The following is a 23,519-nucleotide window of genomic DNA, read 5'->3' as shown; positions in this document are numbered from 1 at the left end:
CCTGTACCCAGGGCCCGGGGCACCTGGGCACAGCCAGAGTCCCAGGGCCCAGGCAGATGCTTATAGGAAAGGACTGGAGCCAGGGAGGGAGGGAGGGAGGGAGGGAGGCAGCCGGCCAGGTCACCAGCGTGCTCAAGCCTGACTCTCTGCTCTGTGCTTTATTGGAGGGTTGGCGTTTATCAGGGCAAAATGTGCACAGTGTGAACTCTGCCATAGCCACGACCCTGAAGTGGAAGGGTTGTTGTGGAAGAGGAAGGTAGTCAGTCGTGGTTTTTTTTGTTGTTGTTGTTGAGTACCAGGGCCCATGAGACATGTTGTAGCAAGGAAAGACCAGAGGCCCTTATCAGCCTCATGGAACTCCTGGCAGGCAATTCGCCAAGCATGCTTTAGGGGAAGGCCTTCCAGCAGCAATGCTAAGACTTTGACAGATGGCGGGGCCCTGTGGTTTTGGCCTCCTTGAACCTGCACTCCCTGCTGGGACGGAGGGGCCTGCTTCCGTCATGGGTGACTCTGTGTCTCCCCACGTGTGGGTCCTGAGACCTCGACTGAATGCTCTCCTTGTTTTTACAGGTGGTGCTTCGAGGCTCAGGGGACGTGGCCTGCTGGGCAGCATCCAAAGCGTCTGGCCTCTGTCTCTTCAGTGCAGGTGGAAGTGCAGCACGTCCAGGAGTGTGACCGCTGTTATATCCCTGGTGCACGTGCATCGCAGTGGTAAGATGTCTTGGTTCTGAACCTCCCACCTGGGTTGAGGTTCAGGCCTTGACTTGGGTGTCTTTCGTGCCGGCTTCTGTCTTTCTTCCGGAGGCAAAGAGAGCCTCTTCTTGTCGATTAACGTGGAGATGTACCGTTAACCAGAATGTCTAGAGTCGGCTGCTTGGGGAAGATGACTTAGTGGCACATGTGGAGAAGGTTCTGCAAGTCGCTGCCCCACATAAGACTTCTGAACTCCAGGTTGCCCCTTTTAGCAGAGTCCGGAGTTATTGCAGCCTGACCTTATAAATAGATATTCTCTTGGTGATTGACTTTCTGCCCACACTTGCTTTATTGGGCCATTCTTCTAGAGCAAAGAATCCCAGGCATCTTTACAAATGGATGTCTGAGTGGACTTCCGCACATGTTCTTTCTCTCTCTATTCGATTTTTTTTTTGCCTTTTTTTTTTTTTTTGCAGTGGATTGGGTGTTGCAGGGGATGAGAGTGACCCTTCAGCAGGCTCCACATGCCTTCCATAGCCTGACACGGGGCTCAGTACCATAACCCTGACATCATAACCTGACCCAAAGCCAAAAGCTGGTCCCTTAACTGAAAGAACTTCGCAGGCATTCCTGGACAGGCTTTGTCTTTATGGAAGGGACTGTAAGAACGCCTTCCTGTTCAAAATCTACCGAATCGGGGAGTATTTCACGTCTGCAGTGGTTGTACACCCTGTCAGGCCCAGATTTATGTAGCTCTTCTTGGTGGTGGAGAAAAACTTTTGGCTCCCATGTTCTCATAGACAGGGAGGAAGCCCTCACTGCCTGATGCTGAACTGTGGAGGTTTTGGTGCCCTGTCTTCCAGAAGAGCATCTTTGTAAAAGATGAAATTAATTTGCCAGCCCCCGGGTGGCGCAGTTGGGTAAGCATCTGCCCTTGGCTGAGGTCAGGATCCCTGGATCCTGGGGGATCAAGCCCTGTATTGGGCACCCTTCTCCCTCTTCTCTGCTGCCAGACCCCAGCTGTTCTTGCTCCCTCGCTAGCTCTGTCGATCTCCAATAAGTGAAGTAGATATATTTCTAAGTATGCAATTATTTTTTAAATCCTTTTCGCTTTGTGAGGACAATATTAGTAGAATTAAGGACACATGAGAGGTAGATCACAGACCATGTGTTTTTTGAATCTTGTGGCCATTCATCCTTGCGATCTATATACATTGATAGGTTCATGTTTTTGTGAACATACTTCTATCACCTTGTGTTCTGAGACTCTGAGTTCCCCCTCGACTTGATGTTCTCATGGATCCCAGGCAGTGTTACTTCCCGTGATCCCACTTCCTACCAAGGGACAGTACCTGTGTCTGTTGTGAGAGCTCCTGAAGGAGAAATCCCCTGTTCTTACTTGGCATATTGTGCATGGTTGTGAGACCCGCGCTGTTTGGTGAGACTGGCCTTTATGGAAGTACTCCTGGATCAGAGCAGATGTGCTTGATTTCTAGCTATTGGTTACTGGAATAGCGCATTCCGCTTGCCTCAGAATGGGGCCCTGTTATATTTGTTTGCAGTGTCTGAGTTTGTATCTCAGAGTCACCCTGAGGAATTCCTTAGGAGGTAGTTGCTGATGGGAGTGTCCAGGGAAGAATTTCCCTTCGTTGTGTTGGGATCAGTGATTCCTCGGTGTGAGGGTGTCATTGCTGGCTAGGGAAGAAGGGATAGCTGAGCCCATTCCTTTGCTCATCAGACCGGGAGGATTTTCCTGTGTGCGAATCCTCTCAGGTCCTTCCTGGGTTGGCTCCGTGAGGAATGGGATTCCCATATGGGTTTGTCCTCGGCATTCAGCCACAGCCATGATACAGGGCGTCCCAGGGGTGTCTGCACCTTCGCTCCCGTGTGAGGGTTGAAGCACACTCTGAGATGGTAGCGGGAGCCTCAGGCATGAACCCCACCTGAAGCTTCTTCCACCAGGATATCGCGCTAGTGGCTCTCCCCATGTGAGTTCTCTGGTGTTGGGAAAGGGCCCACTTCTGGGCCTGGACTTTAAAGATCTGGTGGAATGGAGGGACCACGCGTCTTCCAGATGACTCTCCCTAAGTGTTTGTGTGTCCGCTTGTTCACATCTCTAGCTTGAATAGCCGCCTGTTCCGGCTTTGGTTTCTGCATTTCTCATTCATATTTCAACTTCATGAATGCATTTTTGCTTCTTCGACATTCAGCTGAGTCAGCTCTGGAAAAGGCTACCTAATTGTAGTCAAATCCAGTTTTTGGCTTTGTCTTACTTGACCATCCTGCAGCATAACCCTCAGTCTCTGTTGTTTCTGACACCTGCCTGCTAGCTTTCCTTTCTTAACTCTGATACATCCCCTTACTGTTCCTCACAAAGTTGTCTTTCCCTTTTGCCCCAGACGTTGCCTCTCCTTGGGTTTGTTGCTCAACCATCCTTGGCTCACTGCTTTTCTTCAGTCTGTGTTTTTCCCTGACTGGTCTTCTCTCTCTCTCTCTCTCTCTCTCTCTCTTTTTAATAAAATACTTGTGAATTAGTAATAACATGGTTAAAGGTTAAGTGATGTTCCCTCTAGGAAGGGTGACATTTTTCATCTCAACTGAGACACTTCCACTGAGAATGAAAGAGGTTCCATAAAGTTATAATGGGACAACTGGCTATATGGGGACAGTCTCAGACAAACTGGAGTTATGGTCCTCCTGCTGTAGATATCTGTCTGTCTTGTTTGTCCTACCAGTGCTTCTTTTTTCAGGTAAAAGATACTCTTGTATGCCCCCTACTGTTATTTAGAAGGGCATCCATCATCTTTAGGGCTTTCCGAACTTAGATGCAGCTGTACACCGCTGGCATCCTGTTAAAATGCAGATGTTGATTTAGTGGATCTGGTGGGGGCCCTGGGTTTTGCATTTTTAAAAAGCTCCCAGGTGAAGCAGACTCTGCTGCTCAGGGAGCCACACTTTGAGTAAGGAGTTTATACATGATTTTCTGTTCTTTCTTTGCTTTTTTGTCACTTCTTAAAAGTCTGTATCTAAACAGAACATGGATTGTTTCTTTGTTATAACTGCACAGTAATCAAGCATGGACGTTCCATAGTTAGTTAACTGGTTATTATTAGTTATGCACTATTTCAAACCTTTTGCTATTACAAACCATGTTCTAGTGAATGACCTTGTACATATAGGTTTTTTCTATCCGATAAATTCCTAGAAGTGTGCTGCCAGGTCAACGGGTGCATAGAATTGATAACTCGCTCATTCAGGATTGTGGTATCATTTTGTGTCACTCCCATCGAAACTGCATCCGTGCTTGTTTGTCCACAGCTTCTCCCATAGAACATGTGCTTCAACTTCTGGAATTTTGGTAGTGGAAAGAGAAACATGGCATTTTATGAAGTTTATCTCTGTAAGCTTCTTAAGTATGAGTGAGGTTAAGTATTTTTTCATGTATCTGAAAGGTGTATTTACGTTTCTGTGAACCCTCTGTTCATATTTTGCCCATTTTGCTCTTAGGTTTGTGGCTTTTTTTGTTTTTCTTCTTCTTCAGTGTCTGGCTGTTTTAGATTATGGATACAAGTGCTTGTCCATTATATGGGTTGTAAACTATTATTTTATGGGATGTGATTTGTCTTTTGATAGTTGACCCTGGTGTTTTCTCCCCCATGCAGGTATTTTGTTTCAGAATGCCACCTTTCACTTTGTCGTTTGTTTAGGCTCCCCTTGGCTGTGACAATTTCTCAGACTTTCCTTGTTGTTGTTGTTTTTTTTTTTTAAATATCTTTTCTTTTTTTTTTTTAAGATTTTTATTTATTTACTTGACAGAGAGAGATCACAGGTAGGCAGAGAGGCAGGCAGAGAGAGAGGAGGAAGCAGGCTCCCTGGTGAGCAAAGAGCTCGATGCGTGGCCCGATACCAGGACGCTGAGATCGTGACCCAAGCCAAAGGCAGTGGCTTAACCCACTGAGCCACCCAGGCGCCCCGACTGCCCTTGTTTTTGATAACCTGGGCAGTTTTGAGGAGTACAGTTAGGTGTTTTGTAGAATGTCCCTCAATTGGGAATTCTCTGCTGTTGTTTTCATGATTAGACTGAGGTTATGAGTTTCTTGGAGGAAGACCACAGAGATAAAATGTCCTTTGGTCTTATCATATCAAGGGTTAGTGCTCTGGACATGACTTATTACTTTGTTTTCTCTGTCCTCATGCTGTACTCCTCGGAAGGAAGTGGGCAGTTACACTATACCACTTACACTGTACCTCCTTCCTGTTGGAGTAGCTACACAATTATGTACATAAATTATCAGGAATTCTGCACAGGAGAATTTTCTGTTCTCTCCTATTTACTAATCCATTTATATCGGCACGAATTCATGGCTAGTTATTTTATATTTTGGTTCTAGTACAATGATACCTTGTTCCTTTGGTTGCTCAAGTTGTTCCAGGTTGGTTAGTAAAGCATTTCTAGTGGCACCTGGGTGGCTGAGTTGGTTGAGTGTCTGACTCTTGATTTTAGCTCAGGTCATGATCTCAGGGTCCTGGGATCCAGCCCCACGTTGAGCTCTTTGCTTAATGTGGGGCCTGCTTGAAATTCTCTCTCTCAGGGTTCCTGGGTGGCTCAGTGGGTAAAAACCTCTGCCTTCGGCTCATGTCGTCATCCCGGGATCATGGGATCGAGCCCCACATCGGCCTCTCTGCTCAGCAGGGAGCCTGCTTCCCCCCCTCTCTCTGCCTGCCTCTCTGACTACTTGTGATCTCTGCCTATTAAATAAATAAATAAATAAATAGAAATTCTCTCTCTCCCTGTGCTCCTCCCTGCTGCTTATGCTTTCTCTCCTTTTCCTACTTTCTCAAAAACAAGTAAATAAAATTTTTAAAAAGCACATTCTGATGGTTCCTGTGTCTATTGACATACCCGGTTATTGTTTGAGTATTTCTATTTTACTCTGTGGCAGTAGATTTTCCAGGTACATCTTATGTCTTTCCTGCCATAGAATTAGCCATTTTTTCCCCCTAAGTAGTTCTGGTTCTTTTCATTGGAGCATAGTATGAGAAATCAAGATTGGGGAACTAGTTGTGTCTGTTGTGACTGTTAAGTCATTGCTCAAAGACGCTCTCAGCTAACTGAACAGGGAATATGTGTATACTCACTCAGGTATATAAACGTGTCTATAAATATTTTGGTATGTCACCATCTGTATCTGTAGTAAGCTAAGTATTCACACTGTTGTAAGCATTACCAGATGGAATAGTCTAACCTTCTCTCCTTGCTTGTCTGTAATCTCCTGCACTAACAGTGAGAATCCAGCTAACATCGGAATTTCATTTATTTGATAGTTCAATTTCAGAATACACATACATGATTTCAGAGTTGCATACATGATTTCAGAGTGGTTAACCCATGGATGCTTGATTCTCCCAGTTTGGGACCATTTGAATTAAGGTGCTAGAAATATTCACATGTAGGTTTTAAAACATAAGTTTTCAAAAACATAGGGTGTGAAATTGCTGTGTTGGTTATGTATGTATGTATGTATGTTTACCTTCGCAAGAAATTGCCAAACTATTTCTACAAAGTTGCTGTATCAGTTTTTGTTCCTACCAACTATGAATCAGAATCTTGTTGTTCTGATTCTGGACCAACTACGAATCAGAATCTTGTTGTTCTGATTCTGGACCTGAAATTGGCACTGTCATTATTTTTGATGTAACCATTCCAGTACCTGTGTCATGGTGTCTGCATATTCCCACTGAGGTGATGTGGAGCATCGATCTGTTTGTGTATTTATTTGCTATCCTGATATCTTTGGTGAAGAGTTTGTTCAAATCTTTTGCATATTTTTCATTTGGTCATTTCTTTTCTTATTATTGAATCATTAAGAGCTCTTTTGTGATGTTGGACACAAAGCCTTTATTAGATATCTGTGTTCCAAATATTTTCTCCCTGTCTGTGCCTTATCCTTTCATTTTCTTAAAAATGTCTTTCCCAGAGCAGAAGACTTTATTTTTAATAATATCCAACGCATGCTTTTCCCCGTGGAATATGCTTTTGCTGTTGAATCTAAAAACCCATCACCCAAACCAGTGTCCTAGAGATTTTTCTCCTGTATTCTTTATTCTTGTAGTTTTACATTTAGATCTCTGATTCATTTTTATTTTTTATTTTTTTTTAAGATTTTATTTATTTATTTGACAGAGAGAAATCACAAGTAGACGGAGAGGCAGGCAGAGAGAGAGGAAGGGAAGCAGGCTCCCTGCTGAGCAGAGAGCCCGATGCGGTACTCGATCCCAGGACCCTGAGATCATGACCTGAGCCGAAGGCAGCGGCTTAACCCACTGAGCCACCCAGGTGCCCTCTGATTAATTTTTAGTTAATACTTGTGTAAGGTCTGTGTCTAGTTTCATTTCTTTTGCATGAGTGTTCAGTTGTTCGAGCACCATTTGTTGAAAGACTATTTTTTCTCTTTTTATTCCCTTTGTGCCTTTGTCAAAAAATGTTTGACTTTATTTTGGTAGCTCTATTCCTGGTCCTTGTAATCTGTTCTGTTGATCTGTGTGTCTGTCTCATCACTAACACACTGTCTTGGTGGCTAGTAGCTTTATAGTTAGTCTCAAGACCAGGTGATGTGAATTCTCATTTTTCCTCCACGTTGTGTTGGCTATTCTGTTTTTTTAAAACTTTTTAAAAAGATGTTATTTATTTGGCAGAGAGAGCACAAAGAGGGGATGTCACAGGCAGAGAGGGCAGAGGGAGAAGCAGGCTCCCCTCTGAGCAAGGAGCCTGACTCGGGGCTTTATCCCAGGACTGTGGGATCATGACCTGAGCTGAAGGCAAATGCTCAACCACCTGAGCCACCCAGGTGTCCAGTGTGTTGGCTCTTCTAGATCTTTTGCCTTTCTGTGTAAACTTCAGAATCTTCTTGTCATTATCTGCAAAATAACTGTGAGGTTTTATTTGGATTTCATTGAATTTATCGATTAAGTTGGAAAGAATTGACGTCTTAGCCATATTGAGTCTTGCTTCCGATGAATACGAGCTCTATCTCCATTTATTTAGATCTTTGATTTCTTCCATCAGTTTTGTCTTCCTGTATGTATGTATTGTGTTAGGTTTTATACTTGAGTACCCTTTTTAGGGGTGTATTGTGAATAGTATTTTTTTCATTTGAAAATTTGGAATTCAGTTCTTTATTCAGATATAGGAAAATAGTTGACTTTTTTATATTGACCTTGTATCCTATGATGTTTTGGTATTTCCTCATTACTTCCAATAGTTTTTTTTTTCTTTATATAAGATATTTGAGGTTTTCTACATAGACAATAATATTGACTTCAGATAGAGTTTTGTCTTTCTTTTCAAATGACACACCCTCATTGTCTCATGCCCTCTTTCCACCCACCTTCCCTCTAGTAATCACCAGTTTGTTCTCTATATTTGTGAGTCTCTTTTTTTGGGTCTCTTTTATGCTTTGTTTTGTTTCTTAACTTTCACGTATGATTGAAATCATAGGATATTTGTCTTTCTTTGACCTATTTCATTTAGTATTATACCCTCTAGATTTATCCATGTTGTTGCAAATGTTAAGATTTCATTCTTTTCTCTGGCCAAGTACTAGTCTATTAGATATCTCTATATATCTCTATATACACCACGTCATTTTTATCCACTCATTTGTTGACGGGCAGTTCCATATCTTGCCTACTGTTAATAGTGCTGCAATATAAATGTATCTTTTCAAATGTTTTCATTTTGTTTGAGTAAATACCCAGTAATGGAATTACTGGAACATATGACAGTTCTATTTTTAAATTTTTGCGGATCCCCCACATTGTTTTCCATAATGGCTGCACCAGTTTTCATCCCCAGCATCAGTACACAAGGTTCCTTTTTCTTCACATTATCACCAACTCTTGTTCTTTCTTGTTCTTTTTCTGCAGGCAGAGTCCCAGGCTGGCAGGAGAAGTGGGCGTGGTCACTGGGACAGCCCTCCGAAATGGGTGAGGTGACCTTTCAAACTCTGGGGTGGTGAAGGGTTCCTCACATCAGAGCAGCAACGTAGGCGGGTTTTAATGGACCCATCAGACAACCTGTGCAAGACCTGAGGACGAGTGAAATGCGCTGCCTGGAATGGAGGTTGTGTTGTCTTCTGGGGCTTCTGTCCCCAGGGGATATTCAGCCCAGTGAGGTGGGGGCAAAGGGGCAGGTTATTTGGGGCCGATGTGCCTTGCTTCGGGGGCGACCCTGTGTTTGAGCAGGAAGGCGGGGGCTGCAGTTGGATCTGGCATCTGGGCCCACATTGGTCACCACGGTGGTTGGGTTGAGGGGAGCACAGGGCTGGCTGGCTGGAGTCTGTAGCCCGTCAACTGCCTTTTGACGGCCTGTACCAGGGCCCGGGGCACCTGGGCACAGCCAGAGTCCCAGGGCCCAGGCAGATGCTTATAGGAAAGGACTGGAGCCAGGGAGGGAGGGAGGGAGGGATGCAGCCGGCCAGGTCACTAGCGTGCTCAAGCCTGACTCTCTGCTCTGTGCTTTATTGGAGGGTTGGCGTTTATCAGGGCAAAATGCGCACAGTGTGAACTCTGCCATAGCCACGACCCTGAAGTGGAAGGGTTGTTGTGGAAGAGGAAGGTAGTCAGTCGTGGTTTTTTTTGTTGTTGTTGTTGAGTACCAGGGCCCATGAGACATGTTGTAGCAAGGAAAGACCAGAGGCCCTTATCAGCCTCATGGAACTCCTGGCAGGCAATTGGCCAAGCATGCTTTAGGGGAAGGCCTTCCAGCAGCAATGCTAAGACTTTGACAGATGGCGGGGCCCTGTGGTTTTGGCCTCCTTGAACCTGCACTCCCTGCTGGGTCGGAGGGGCCTGCTTCCATCATGGGTGACTCTGTGTCTCCCCACGTGCGGGTCCTGAGACCTCGACTGAATGCTCTCCTTGTTTTTACAGGTGGTGCTTCGAGGCTCAGTGGACGTGGCCTGCTGGGCAGCATCCAAAGCGTCTGGCCTCTGTCTCTTCAGTGCAGGTGGAAGTGCAGCACGTCCAGGAGTGTGAGCACTGTCATCTCCCTGGTGCACGTGCATCGCAGTGGTAAGTTGTCTTGGTTCTGAACCTCCCACCTGGGTTGAGGTTCAGGCCTTGACTTGGGTGTCTTTCGTGCCGGCTTCTGTCTTTCTTCCGGAGGCAAAGAGAGCCTCTTCTTGTCGATTAACGTGGAGATGTACCGTTAACCAGAATGTCTAGAGTCGGCTGCTTGGGGAAGATGACTTAGTGGCACATGTGGAGAAGGTTCTGCAAGTCCCTGCCCCACACAAGACTTCTGAACTCCAGGTTGCCCCTTTTAGCACAGTCCTGAGTTATTGCAGCCTGACCTTATAAATAGATATTCTCTTGGTGATTGACTTTCTGCCCACCCTTGCTTTATTGGGCCATTCATCTAGAGCAAAGAATCCCAGGCATCTTTACAAATGGATGTCTGAGTGGACTTCCGCACATGTTCTTTCTCTCTCTATTCGATTTTTTTTTTGCCTTTTTTTTTTTTTTTTTTTTTTTTTTTTTTTTTTTGCAGCGGATTGGGTGTTGCAGGGGATGAGAGCGACCCTTCAGCAGGCTCCACTTGCCTTCCATAGCCTGACACGGGGCTCAGTCTCATAACCCTGATAACTTAACCTGACCCAAAGCCAAAAGCTGGTCCCTTAACTGAAAGAACTTCGCAGGCATTCCTGGACAGGCTTTGTCTTTATGGAAGGGACTGTAAGAACGCCTTCCTGTTCAAAATCTACTGAATCGGGGAGTATTTCCACATCTGCAGTGGTTGTACACCCTCTCAGGCCCAGAGATATGTAGCTCTTCTTGGTGGTGGAGAAAAACCTTTGGCTTCCATGTTCTCATTGACAGGGAGGAAGCCCTCATTGCCTGATGCTGAACTGTGGAGGTTTTGGTGCCCTGTCTTCCAGAAGAGCATCTTTGTAAAAGATGAAATTAATTTGCCAGCCCCCGGGTGGCGCAGTTGGGTAAGCATCTGCCCTTGGCTGAGGTCAGGATCCCTGGATGCCTGGGGATCAAGCCCTGTATTGGGCACCTTTCTTTCTCTTCTCCGCTGCCGGACCCCGGCTGTTCTTGCTCCCTCGCTAGCTCTGTCGATCTCCAATAAGTGAAGTAGATATATTTCTAAGCATGCAATTATTTTTTAAATCCTTTGCGCTTTGTGAGGACAATATTAGTAGAATTAAGGACACATGAGAGGTAGATCACAAACCATGTGTTTTTTGAATCTTGTGGCCATTCATCCTTGCGATCTATATACATCGATAGGTTCATGTTTTTGTGAACATACTTCTATCACCTTGTGTTCTGAGACTCTGAGTTCCCCCTCGACTTGATGTTCTCATGGATCCCAGGCAGTGTTACTTCCCATGATCCCACTTCCTACCAAGGGACAGTACCTGTGTCTGTTGTGAGAGCTCCTGAAGGAGAAATCCCCTGTTCTTACTTGGCATTTTGTGCACGGTTGTGAGACGCCGCCTGTTTGGTGAGACTGGCCTTTATGGAAGTACTCCTGGATCAGAGCAGGTGTGCTTGATTTCTAGCTATTGGTTACTGGAATAGCGCATTCCGCATCCCTCAGAATGGGGCCCTGTTATATGTGTTTGCAGTGTCTGAGTTTGTATCTCAGAGTCACCCCGAGGAATTCCTTAGGAGGTAGTTGCCCAGTGATTCTCTGATGGGAGTGTCCAGGGAAGAATTTCCCTTCGTTGTGTTGGGATCAGTGATTCCTCGGTGTGAGGGTGTCATTGCTGGCTAGGGAAGAAGGGATAGCTGAGCCCATTCCTTTGCTCATCAGACCGGGAGGATTTTCCCGTGTGTGAATCCTCTCAGGTCCTTCCTGGGTTGGCTCCGTGAGGAATGGGATTCCCATATGGGATGTCCTCGGCATTCAGCCACAGCCATGATGCAGGGCGTCCCAGGGGTGTCTGCACCTTCGCTCCCGTGTGAGGGGTGAAGCACACTCTGAGATGATAGCGGGAGCCTCAGGCATGAACCCCACCTGAAGCTTCTTCCACCAGGATATCGCGCTAGTGGCTCTCCCCATGTGAGTTCTCTGGTGTTGGGAAAGGGTCCACTTCTGGGTGAAGGCTCTGCCTCAGTGACGGGAGACAAGGGTTTGTACTGTGTGATTTCTGTGGCGGTGAGCAAGGTGGGCGCGGCCCTCTGAGTACAGGCGGGGCCTCAGTGGTGACAGACACAGGTTTCTCCGCTCTGAGTTGTCTGGTGTCTCCATATGTGAGAGCTGTATCCAAGGGCTCTTCCACATTGACTGCATTTGTTGGGGTTGCCGCCGATGTGGATCCTCGGATGCTGGCTAAGGGTGTGGCTGGCCTAAATGCTTTCCCCTGAAGATGACATTCAACCAGTTTCTGTCTGTGGGAACTTGTCCATGGCCTCGAAGGGATGTATGTTGCTGTGAGCTCTTGTGCAGCAATCCCAGCACATGGCTTCTACCCCGTGTGAGTTCCTGGGCAGGAAGAAGAGCAGAGCTCTCTGAAACAAGGGTCCCCCACCTTCTTTCCATCCGTGAGGGGCGTCTCCAGTGGTCTTACTGTGTACAGAGGTGAGCACTGCCCTGGAGTTGTTCCCCCCATGTGTATCATGTCTCCGTTCCTCGGAAGGGTGAGTTCTCTCGTGTCTCCCGAGCTTAGAGCCCCGACTAAAGGCTCTCCCACACTGGGTAGATGGGTGTGCTGCGATCCAGGATGAACGAGCTCTGATGTCCCTGGCACCAGGGACCCATGGCTGAAGGCTCTTCCACATTGTCAGGAAATACAAGGCTTGTCTTCCCAGGACACAGCACACCTGGAGTGAGTGAGGCACGTGAGACCTCTCCCGTGCTGTGCTCCAGCATTGCCCGGGTTCCTGTGCAGTGTGAACCCTCTGCTAGTGGCCAGAACACGAGGGGCTGTGCTAGGATCGCTCCCTCACGTTCCTCCCTTCTTGACTCAAGGAACGCGTTCCAGCCCCTCCCTTCAGGAATGGTCGCTGCGTCTACCCCTGTAGGCCACTTGTAGTCGCGTGCCTTGTTCCTTTCCGGAATTCATTTAGATCTTTCTACATGGTAGCATCAAACCCACGTCAACTGCTGATTAAATTTTTGATGTTTCTTTTTCAAAGACTATATACCCGTGAGTCGTGCTGAAGCCAGTGACTTTTCCAGACACTCGGGCGGCGGCTTGGCTCGAGGCCCATTTCAGCCGAGAAATGAAACTCTTCAGGTTTCTGGTGGGACAGCCCATATGCTCAGGGTCTTGGAAGACAGGAGATTGTGGGGAATGCTTAGCGTAGCCCGTGTCCAGCTCTAGTGTGGAAGGCCAGGGTCCATGACCCTGAAGCTTCCCGTTGACTTGCAGAGAAGCCGACCTTTGAGATGCCCCCGTGTGGGTCTCCCTTCATCCTTTATTAGGGAACGAATTGCCGTGAGCTCCTGGGTCTTGTACACAAAGAGTGAGTCCCAGAACACTAGGTGAAAAAGTACTGAAGTGCTGTGTGGGGACTAACAGAACAGAAGGAGAAAAGGAAAGAGGGGGAGGGAGGAAGGAATACAAAGAACGAAAAGATCATGCAGAGAAGGAAGGAAGGACGGAACGAAGGGAGGGTGGGAGAGAGGGTGGCTTGAAAAAGGGAGAAGAGAAACTGGTAGAGAGGCATTAGGGGAAAGAAGAATTTTGAAAGTTGTGAGACAAACATCTGAGAGTTAAGATTTGAGCTTGATGAGAAAGGAAAGGAATGGAGTCCTTTACTCAGGAGCAGAAACCGGTTGTAGGGTGTTGGTGATGAGAACCTATGGACCAGATAAACCTGCGAGACAAAGAGAGTGAGGGAGGGATGCTGGGGAGTTTCAGAAGGGCAACGTCAACCACGTCGAGGACTGAGAGAGGGGCCATGTGAGGGTTTGAGTGCAAGAACCACAGAAGGGTCCGGTCCTCGGAGGACACAGAATGTGCAGTGGGTGAGGTGGATGGAATCGGAAGAGTTGACAGAAATGGGCCCAACGTGTTGCAGGGTTGTTTCCACAGGAGCCCTACAAGAGACAGGACTGATGTAGGAAAGAGGTTAGCATTCAAGGCCGATGGTCAAGAAAGAAGTCTTGAGACGGCTTTGCTGGCAGGAGGTGATTTTTATTAAAGCACAGGGATACGACCCTTGGGTAGAAAGGGCTGCTTGCTGGGGTCGTGACGGGAGGCTGACTTTCTGGGGTGGCATTGGGGGAGGTCAGGCAAAAGGGAAGTTTTGCGAGAACGTGGCAGGAGGACAGAGGACACCGAGGATACAGTTGGCTTCGCTCTTGTGAAGGGAAGGTGGTTTTTCCTGCTAGGAAGGCATGAATTGAAAGATGCTGGGGAGCTTCCTGGAGGAATGTTACCTTCCTCCTCTCACAGGTCCTTCTCAAGGGACTGCAGGTTTGAAAAGAAACTCTGTCCCTACGGACATTTCCTTCGGCCTCAGCCTCCCTCAGTGTCGTGGAGGGGAGGGAGATGTCAGGGCTTCAGGAAACGGAGATCCGGGCCTCTGGCAGGTCACTAGGCTCTCATTAAGCGGGCCTCTTGATTCCTGCCGAATCACGAGGACTTTTACAAACCGAGGGAGACTCCGGTCTTGCCATCTGGGGAGAATCTGTTTTTTCCTTTCCTCAGCTTGAGGGCAGTCAGAGCGCCTGAGGGATGTCCCCCGTATCCCAGGTTGGGGGGGCGGTGTGGCGTGCCAGCTCCTGCTCGGTGCTCAGCTAGCCTTCTCCTTCCTCCCTCCTCGTGTGCCCCTGACCAGGGCGGAGCATTGCGTGGTTAAGGTTGTTGAAGGAGGACGGTCTCATCTTCTGTAGCTTCTTCCTGCTGAATAGGGGCGTAGAGCTGTCCCTCCGCGTGGGTCGTTCCTGGTCAGGTGGGGTAGGCCCAGCTGGGGGAGGCCTCTGCTGTCAGAGTTGTAAAAGGAAGAGGCCGCTGAGTGCAGGGGAGAGCCTCTCCTCCCTAAACCTCTTGCTGCTGCCAAACAACACAGGCTGAGCGGGGCCCGTTTTGTGGGGCCGCTGCCAGTGTTGAGCCCAGCATTGGTCACGGTCCTGTGCGTCGAAGCGACAGGGGCGGTTCCGGTGCGGCACCCTCGGGGAATCCAGCAGGGGTAGGGCTGCTGCCCCTCGAGTCGATCCCAGGGTGGTCAAGGGGCCCTGGCAGTGCCGCTTCGTCCTGCATGTGTCATGCTCTGCAGGGTTGCCGGGGACTGCAGGGGACAGCCCCTGCAGCAGACAGGGGAGACGACGGGAAGGCTGCTGTCCCGCCCAGTCCCAGTTGGGCCCAGTCCCAGGTGGGCCCAGTCTCCCCACACAACGGATTGTTGTGGGCCCAGGTGGTTGCCTCGTGCTCCAAGTGTCCGTCATCGGCAGGGCCTGGGCAGCCAGCTCTGGGTGTGGCGGCCGACTCAGAGGGTCCTCTCATCTCGTCCTCGGGGCTCCAGTGCCGTCCTCTGGTGGGCTGCCCAGAAGTCGTCTCTTTGGCCTACGGAGGTCAGGCGTAAGAGAGCCGTTCCTGCAGGCGTGTTTCCCTGTGTGTTCACGCCGAATCCTCCTCCGGGCCCAAATCGGAGCTGCAAGTGGGGCCCCAGGGCCCTCCTGGCTCCCTTTGTCGGAGCACCCCAGGAGCCTTTGTTGCCTCGGGGTGGTGGGCACACTGTCCTGTGGCGCAGCTGTGGAGACAACGGGTGGAGTGGTGTGAGATAGTGAGTGGCGTGTGGTTTAGGCCATGTCTTACCAGAGGCCTGTGGGGTTTGGGGGAATATGTCTTCTGAGGTGTTGAGGTGGAGGTTTCCCTGCAGGACCCATGCATGACCTGAAGAAAGGGGAATTTCCCGTGGGCCCCCTGGGGCTGAATGAAGGCTTCACAGCCAGGGTCCCTCAGGCCCTTCCCTGAGCGTCCTCCTCCATGACGGCGGGGTCCTCCTCCTGCTGGGCTGTCCCTTCCCCAGCCTCTCTGAGAGCCCTGGACGTGCCCCTTCTCTGTGGGGGGAGCCTTTGCCCACATGAGTGTTGCAGGTGGCGTGGCAGAGACCACGTGCTCCCGACCCCCATGGGAAGTGAGTTGGCACAGTCTATGAGCTGTGGGCAGGTGTTGGGTGAGGTGGGAGCAAGCAGGGTGGCCTTTCCCTGGTGAATCTCCCCTGCTGACTGAGGGATCGAGGAGAGTCTCTAGAGTATGAAACTCACAAAGCAAAATGGTGCCATGAGGGGACCCACTACCTCCCACGAGGCATCTTGGAGGCTCGGGGGACTGGAGGTGTTGGTCAGATCGTATGGGAGTGGCCGGCAGACATGACTCAGCTGGAGACCGGGCCCGACTACGTGCCCACAGGGATGCAGCGCTGGGAGGGGTGAGCTGTCCTGCTCCTGTGAGCCCGGGGGCCTGTCTTGTTTGCTCATTTCTCACGTGCCTGAAGTGGGAGATGAGGCCACCTCACCACTGTCTCTTCTCGAGTAGTGTCGTCTGGGAGTAAGCCATCTGCTGACTTTTGCAGGGTGGGAGGGCAAGGCTTGTGTCGTGCAGAGGGAGGGGCTCAATGGGGGGCGTGGAGCCCTTTTCCAGAAGGTCACTGTGCCTAGGCTGCCTGGGGTCCAGTCCCTCCAGGTAGCCAGGGCCCTCCCTCCAAGATCAGCAGCTCCTGGACGACAGCGCCTAACCACCACAGGGAGTTGCCTGGATCAGGTGGAGGTTCCCCGTGGGATGTTCTCAGGTCTTCCTAGTGCCTGCAGGGACGGGGACCTTCCTCTCCTCTCCTCTTTGTGGTCAGAGGCTAGGGCAGCACCCCGGGTTTTGTGCGGTTTGCCGAGGTGCCCACAACAGGGACTGGGCAACGAGGGAGAACGTGTGTCCATGTTCACCGGCCCCTTTTCCTGCCCGACTCACCCCGTTCCCGAGTCCTCCTCTTCTTCTGCTTCCCTTGTCGTTTGCGCCAAGTCCACCGAAGGGAAGCTTCTTGAGAGCTAAGAGCAAGAGCAGAAGTGGGCATGAGCACAGACTCCCCGGCATCAGAGAACCAAGTGTGGGGATACTCACACCCAGCCTCCCTTCCCGAGGGCCCTCCAGCCGGGTGAGCCGTGCCCTGCCGACTCCCAGCCCTCCTCTCTGCTCTGCTCTCCGGGGCTGCTTCCCAGAATCAGCAGTGAGGGGTCAGGGTGATGGTAGGAAAGGGGTGAGGAGGGCTGCCTGGGGATTTCATGCAGCAGTTCCGATGCAAAGCCTGAGTGCCTGCCGGAGACGAGGGCCTCCAGGGTGGGCATCGTCAAAGCAGGGAAAGGGGAAGCGCTGGGAGGAGGCGCTTATGGACAGAGGAGAGAGAAAGCCCAAGAGATGGAGGTGGAAGTGCATTACAGGCGCAGGGTGGCTCCTTCCGACGGAATCGTCGTCCATGGAATCCTTCTCCGGGTCAGAGAGCAGCGAGGATGCTGGGGTTGGCCATGAGAGAGGACAAAGGGGAGTTAGTGCAGCTGGCGACCCACTGCTCTGGGGATGCTGGGCTCTGCCCTCAGTGGGGTGTGTCCCTAGCTCTGAGTCCTCCTTGGCCTTGGTCGCTTGATTTCCGCAGGGTACAGGGGGGTCTCCGGTTGCCCACCTGCTCTTCCCACCTCCGATTCTCTCCAAGACCCGGAAGCCCGGCTGTGTGATCCTTTCCCCCCTGGAGGCTGTCACTGTCCCTAAGACTGCCTGCGGGACTTTGTCTTCCTCTGTCCTTGTACTTGTCCTTCCCTGCTCTCCTTCATCCTCCTCCTCCTCCTCCACCTCCTCCCCAAGAGATGCTCCATGTCCTTCCCCCTGCCAAGCTCCACCAGTCCTATTGTTGTCCAGGAGGGGGCAACCATGAAAGAGAGGAGATATCCTGGGTCCCGCGATCTGTCTGTGCTGGGAGCAGCTGTCATGGGCCTGGGATTGCTGGGGAAATGCAGGGAGAGATGGCCCACCTCCTCCCCACAGCCCATGTCTGCCCAGGGACTGGGATGACCTTCCCAGGGACGTGTTTCAGGGAACGCACCGCCCTCTGTTTCCCTAAGTGTTAGAGAGGTTGAATGGAGACGGGAGCATGGGAAATTGTGCAGGCGCCCTCAGCTGTTCAGGGCAGCCCTGGAAAGCATCCATCGGTGTGGTTACTGAAACACAGGATTCCTGCCAGTGCTCCTGCTGAGGCTTGCCGGGAATGGACGGGGTCGGGGTGTGTGTAGGGCCCTGGGCAGGCCTGAGGAACGTTTGCCGTGTGGGCATGCCTAGGGAGTGGGGAGCATGGCCAGGGCTGTGAGCGGCGAGGTGGGTTTGTGAGAGGAACCGTGACTCCCTGGCCCTGCTCCCAAGAGGCTCTGTGCTATGCCTCGATGCCAGCTGGTGAGAGGTAGAGTGGACCCGGGGCAGCGAGTGTGTGAAGCAGGTCCAGCAGCCCCTTCACACAGGCCCAGGGGACCGTGGCCCGCGACAGGGGTTCTCCAGGGGAGCTGCATGGGGGCGTCCCGCCCTTGGGAACACGTCCACAGGTCAGACTCGGCTGGGGTGTGAAGGCTGGCAGAAGGTACGATTTACAGGAACCTGTGTAGTGAACCCAGGGGAAGTACGCTTTCCCTTCTGCAGCTCTGGGCATCTCCTTGAAGTATAGCAGCTTGGAGAGAACCGGGACGGTTTGGTAGTGGAGGTTAGGAGGGAGAGAATTTAGACCTGTCTTCTACCTCCTGGCTCAGACCAGAGCGTAGTGTCGCGGTTCTCTTGCCCAGTAGAGTGCGGTTGGGGCCGCCAAGTCCTGAGCATGACCAGGTCTGGGCCCGTGCCAAGAAAGATTCAGAATCTCTTGTGCACCATTCCCAAAAGGCCATGAGCAAAGAGGCCAAGCTTTGACATGTGGCAGCGGCCAAGGGAGGCACGAGCAGCTTTGATGGGAAAGATCCTTCAAGGAGCCGCGCAAGGAGTCGAGTGGTGATGACAAACCCAGCCTACCCTAAAGGCCCGTGGACACCTCGTCTGTTCTTTTCATCCCGAAACCGTGACATGAGCAAATCATGCCTGTGCCAGAGCATCCCTTTCCTTGGTGGTTTTTGACCCACCTTCTTCATTCTCCGGAGCGGCAGGGGCAACCCCATGTTCCCGGGAGCCATGTCCCCGTGTTCCCCTCTTCGGTGCCATTCCCTACCTGAAGAGACTTCGTCCTCACTGAAGGAGTAGTCCTCGATGCTCTCTACCAGTAGATCTGTAAGAACTGAAAGAGGAGCAATGCCATTAGGAGAGAAACCGCCTCACCCCTTCCTCCCAAGTGCGTTGAGATGTCTCTGGGCCGTGCAGCATCTGCCTGACTCTTCTGCTGTGCTTTCAGAGGTTCACGGGGCTGGCGGAGCCGGAGCCCTTGGAGGAGACGGGGATTGGAGTCTCATGCCTTCTAATGAGACCAGGATGCTGCAGCAGCCACCTCAGTGTCAGTTCTGCATGCCCATGACCGCTGTCCCCTCCCAGCGCAACCATCGGAAACTCCAGTTGTTATGGGACTCTTGACGTGTGGCTAGTGGGAGTGAGCAACTGGATGTTTTCGTTCCCTTGATGATTTCTGTGTACTGCACTGAGATAAGAAATGACTGTGTACGATGGATACTAGACAGACTCGTTCCTGGATCACTCAGCACTAGACACCAACCAGGAGCGAGAGACCAGGCCTGCTCTCCTGCATATTTTTCAGGCATCTGTGGCTGGCGTGACAGGGACGTTGATCAAGGGAAGACGTTCCCGGGCTCACACACACCCACCAGGTGCTGCCGGAGGTCTTTGGGCCCGAAGAGATGAAGGTGAAGCCCCAGTTCCTAGAATAAGTGGGGAACGGATTCCATGCAGCACGGATCTAAAGCATACAATGTGCTGCTCTTGGGACAGAGAAGCTGCTAGAATAGATAAGGGAACCATAAAGGAACACAAGGAGCCACGACGTTTCTGAATATGAAGAAGTCAGTGGTGGGTCTCTAGAAGCTGACCTTCCAATACCTTGGATGACTCCCCTGAGCCAACAGGAGGGTGCTGGCATACAAAGAGTCAGGGGCACCTGGGAGCCAAAGATAAATGGCCCCGGAAATGCGCTCATGTTGGCATCACGATGCTTCCCAAGAGGACCGCCCAGAAAAAGCATCCTCTTCTGAAACAGCGAACAGAGTGAATAGGCAGCCCACAGATTGGAGACCCCCTTGGCAATCCTTATTTCAGAAAAGGTGTGTTCACTGACGTAAAGGAAGAACAACAAAGAAAACCAACCAAACAAAAGAAGACTGTGATTTCACCAAATGAAAGAATCGAGAAAAAGACTGGAATAGTCTGTGCTGCAAAGGGAACAAATAACTCGGTCAGTCAGACAGACGTCGTACGAAAAGATGCTCAGCCTAAGGCATCGTGAGGGCAATGCGAATACAAAGGACGCCGAGCTGTGGCATTGTAGTTAGGGTGGCGAGGACCCAAACCAGGAATTCAAACCCAGGACCCATGTTGGAAGGAGGCAGACAATTGGAGACTTTGTATGCAATTTGTGGAATGCAGACTGGCGCAACTACCCTGGAAAAGCCCGTTGAGTGTCCTCGGAGAGCAGCGAAAGGTACTCCCGTGGATCCCGCGCGTGCGAGAGAGAAAAAGAGATGTTGGAAAATCAGATTCTGTTTCCAATACATGTTTCTCATGAGAGAAAGTCTTGTTGGTTGCCAAAGAACCCTGAAACCCTCCATTCCCAGGCACTGAACCCCCTTGAGTTGTCTGTTGGCCCAAACCTTCCGAATCTAACAAGGCCCTCTTGCATGGACAGATGGCCAGCAAAATGGGTGGTGATTGTCCTGTCACCCCTGTTGAGGTTTGAGGTTCTTTTTGGCCACCTTGCGATGCACAGAGCACCCTTCGTTCCTGCATGGAGGGGGCCCAGGTGCCGCCAGTGATCCTCAGTCCCTGAAGACCACCTCATTCCCCCTTGGATAGGACACCTTTTGGGCCCACCTCCAAGTGCCCCAGCAAGGACCAGTGGTGGGTGTGGGGTTTCCCTGGGAGAAGGCCAGTTGCATTCTTAGACACAGTATCTGCAGGGAAATGGTAATTCTCCATGGAGAAACACGGAGTGAATTGGCCCCATCTGTTCCCTGGCCATTGCCCCTTTGTGCGCGTCATCCCCGAACGGGCTTTTGCATGCGGCTGCCCCGGATGCCGCCTGCAGAAGGGAGGAAGTGTGTCCCAGCACTCAGTGCTTGCGATGAGGTTGGGAAGACGCATCGTGGGGCCTCTGATGCAGAGACGAACGTGTGTGTGTGTGAGTGCAGTGTCAAGAGGGAGGTGCTGTGACCATTCTTGCCCGAGACCTACCTTGGCGGGAGAGCCCCATGGACGCTGACTCAGTAACAGGGACACACTTGTGTCTTTGGGGCACAGTCTAGCCCTTCCTAGTTAGCGACGGGATTTGTTTTCTGGGGGAATTGATGTGATTTTGCACGGAAAGAACACCTCTTTCAATTGTAGGTGTTGAAGAGTTTTTCCATGTCACGTTCCTGACGCGACAGTGATGGGAACCGTCCCTGAGAACGTGGACACCATTAATCGCCATTTTGAGGGGACCAGACCTGTTCGAGAGCGCAGCATTCACCCACCTGACACACACACACCAACCCTGAGAATCACAGCACATGGATTCCCATGGAAACAGACCACGTGCCCAGCACCCGATCCTACAGCACCTAAGAGCAGCACGGTAGCTTCCGGGGCCAGGGTCACGAGGCCTGGGTTCTCGGTCCGGAACATGACCCTTAGTCTCGTTGCAACAGGATCTGGATTGTGGGTGGCTCTCAAGATGGAGCCTGCAAGGAAGCCCCACCTTGCCCCTTGTCCAGGTTGCTCAAAAGCAATGAGTGACTCTAGAGGACAGCATACTTACCACTAAGCTCCTTTTCCAGCCGGGCCACCTGCGATTATAGAAAAGAAAACATGATGAACATCAAGTCCTGCCTTGTCCTGTGTGCACAGCTCTTTTGGTCTCTTGGTGATGGGCAGGGTCATGGGCAGTGATATGGAATCCACCTAGAGGTCGCATGCCCTGGGTCCATTAGGTGGCACGGCGGTGTCAGTATCACCCGTGAAAAAGCTCACGACCCTGTGGACAGTAACCGAACCTGCTGTTTCCTGCAGGGTCTTTGGAATGGGGCGTCCCTGGCTAAGAGTCGCTCTCTCAAGAATCTCTCCACCAAGGACATTGTACATGCCGAGATGTTCGGATCTGATTGCGAGTATCAGGGAAATAAGGGATGCTGTACCTCACCTGAAGGAAGGCTGACTTACCACCTTGGTGAACAATGGGCCCTCTCCTTCTGTGCTGTCCACGTCAGGGTCATCGTACAGGCTAGCCAGGGGATCTGGGTGGATACACACAGAGAATGTCGGGACCCCTATGGGACTCTTTGGGAATCGCTCGGGGAGCTTTGCTTGGCGTGCACGTGTGGACATGTGTGTGGAGGTGGGGAGCTCATCAGTATGGACTGAGCTGCAGTGGGCCCTTCCTGGATGGAGGACGAAAGGTCCTGGAGAGGAGCAGGGATGTGAATAGAAACTCTGCCTCCTGTTGGAGCTACAGGGCCTGGAGTAGCTGTGAAATAGTCCATCTCCAAGGCACACCTACTGCCTGTCTCCAAACCTGCACCACCTAAGAGCAGCGCAGTAGTTTCCGGGGACAGGGCCATGAAGCCACGGGTCTTTCCCCAGGAAATCCCTTTCTGTTACCCTGACCCTTCTTCTCAGTCCCGCCAGACCTGGAATCAGGGTGGTTCTCATCGTGGCTGCGACGAAGCCCCGACCTTGGCCCTTTTCCAGGTTGTTGCAAACAAGTGAGTGACTCTAGAGTACAGAATACTTACCGCCATCCCCTTCCAGCAGGGACACCTGTGATTTCAGAATAGAAAACAGTATGAACATCAAATCAGGCTTTGTCCTGTTTGCATGGCTCTTTTGTTCCCTGGGGCACCAGAGGAAGCCAGATGGGGAAGTGTGCTAGAGGCCCGTGAGCCCCAAAGTATAAAGAGAGCAAAATGAGTTCTCCACAGATGTGCCCAGTCTTCCTAGAGGTCCCACGTGCCGGGTCCCACTGGACAAAATAGGTGCCAAGGAGGAATAGCTGCTACCCGTACTAAAGCTCCCTCTCCTCCAGATGGTAGGTGATCATGCTGTGGTTGTCCCAACCCCCTGCAATGCCTTCGGGGTTAGGTAGCATTTGGTAACAGATTCTCTCTCAAACTTCTCCCTACCCTTTCAATTGTGCATGCTGAGATTGTTTTTTATGGGACCTTGATTTAAAAAGCCAGAAGAGTTTTGTGTCTCCCCCAAAGAAAGGCCAGCGTACCACTCTGGTGTAAAACGGGGCGTCTTCCTCTGTCGTTCCTGTTGAACGTTCACCCGCCTGTCCATCCAGCCAAGCTAGGGAGAGATCCACAGAACGGTCAGTCCAATGGTGGGGCTCGGTAGGAAGAGCTCAGGGAGTTTCGCTTGGGGTGGGCGTGCCCGGGAGTGTATGGCGACGTTGGGTTGCGTGGGTATGGACTGAGTAAGCTGCTGCTGCATCGAGAGAGGTCAGGGCAAGGAGCAGGAACGGAGGGAGAAATACTGACTCTGAACTCGAGCTACAGGGAATGGAATCAGGGTGACCTCTTCAAGCCGAAAGTGGGTAAACACTAAGACACACGGTCCGTTGTACTGACGGGCAAGCTCTTCCAACCAGCAACTGTGTCGTGGTCATTGTCAAGACCGATTCGTGGCCGCTCCCACCTATCTCTCACCTCT

The 23,519-nt window shown here is 51.0% G+C and overlaps 2 protein-coding genes across 4 annotated transcripts in view; one reads left to right on the top strand and one right to left on the bottom strand.

Moving 5' to 3' along the window:
* LOC309859736 (uncharacterized protein) overlaps positions 1-23,519 on the top strand; it is a 281,535-nt gene that overhangs the window by 240,414 nt on the left and 17,602 nt on the right. For all 3 annotated transcript variants that reach the window (XM_082720826.1, XM_082720825.1, XM_082720827.1), the window contains 2 exons: positions 8,620-8,679; positions 9,625-9,765. In XM_082720826.1, coding sequence (XP_082576952.1) covers positions 8,620-8,679; positions 9,625-9,765 — 201 coding nt within the window. The remainder of the gene's footprint in view (positions 1-8,619; positions 8,680-9,624; positions 9,766-23,519) is intronic.
* On the bottom strand, positions 14,455-22,337 carry LOC309859733 (uncharacterized protein). The gene is made up of 6 exons (XM_082720822.1): positions 22,029-22,337; positions 21,628-21,655; positions 18,880-18,945; positions 17,085-17,158; positions 16,620-16,696; positions 14,455-15,405 (listed from the first exon to the last, which is right to left on the bottom strand). The coding sequence occupies exons 1-6, from the start codon at positions 22,191-22,193 to the stop codon at positions 15,273-15,275; spliced, it is 543 nt and encodes a 180-aa protein (XP_082576948.1). The 5' UTR covers positions 22,194-22,337; the 3' UTR covers positions 14,455-15,272.

Source organism: Mustela nivalis (assembly GCF_964662115.1).
Source record: "Mustela nivalis genome assembly, chromosome: 2".
Lineage (NCBI taxonomy): Eukaryota > Metazoa > Chordata > Mammalia > Carnivora > Mustelidae > Mustela > Mustela nivalis.
This window is presented reverse-complemented; position numbering and strand designations above follow the sequence as displayed.

Excerpts from the sequence above, each read along its gene's own strand:
- LOC309859733 (XM_082720822.1), bottom strand. The coding sequence starts at position 22,193 with ATGTCCACACGTGCACGCCAAGCAAAGCTCCCCGAGCGATTCCCAAAG. Across the intron at positions 21,656-22,028 it reads GCCCATTGTTCACCAAGGTG|GTGGCCCGGCTGGAAAAGGA; the intron begins GTAAGTCAGCCT and ends CTATAATCGCAG. Across the intron at positions 17,159-18,879 it reads TGAGGACGAAGTCTCTTCAG|CATCCTCGCTGCTCTCTGAC; the intron begins GTAGGGAATGGC and ends GGCCAACCCCAG.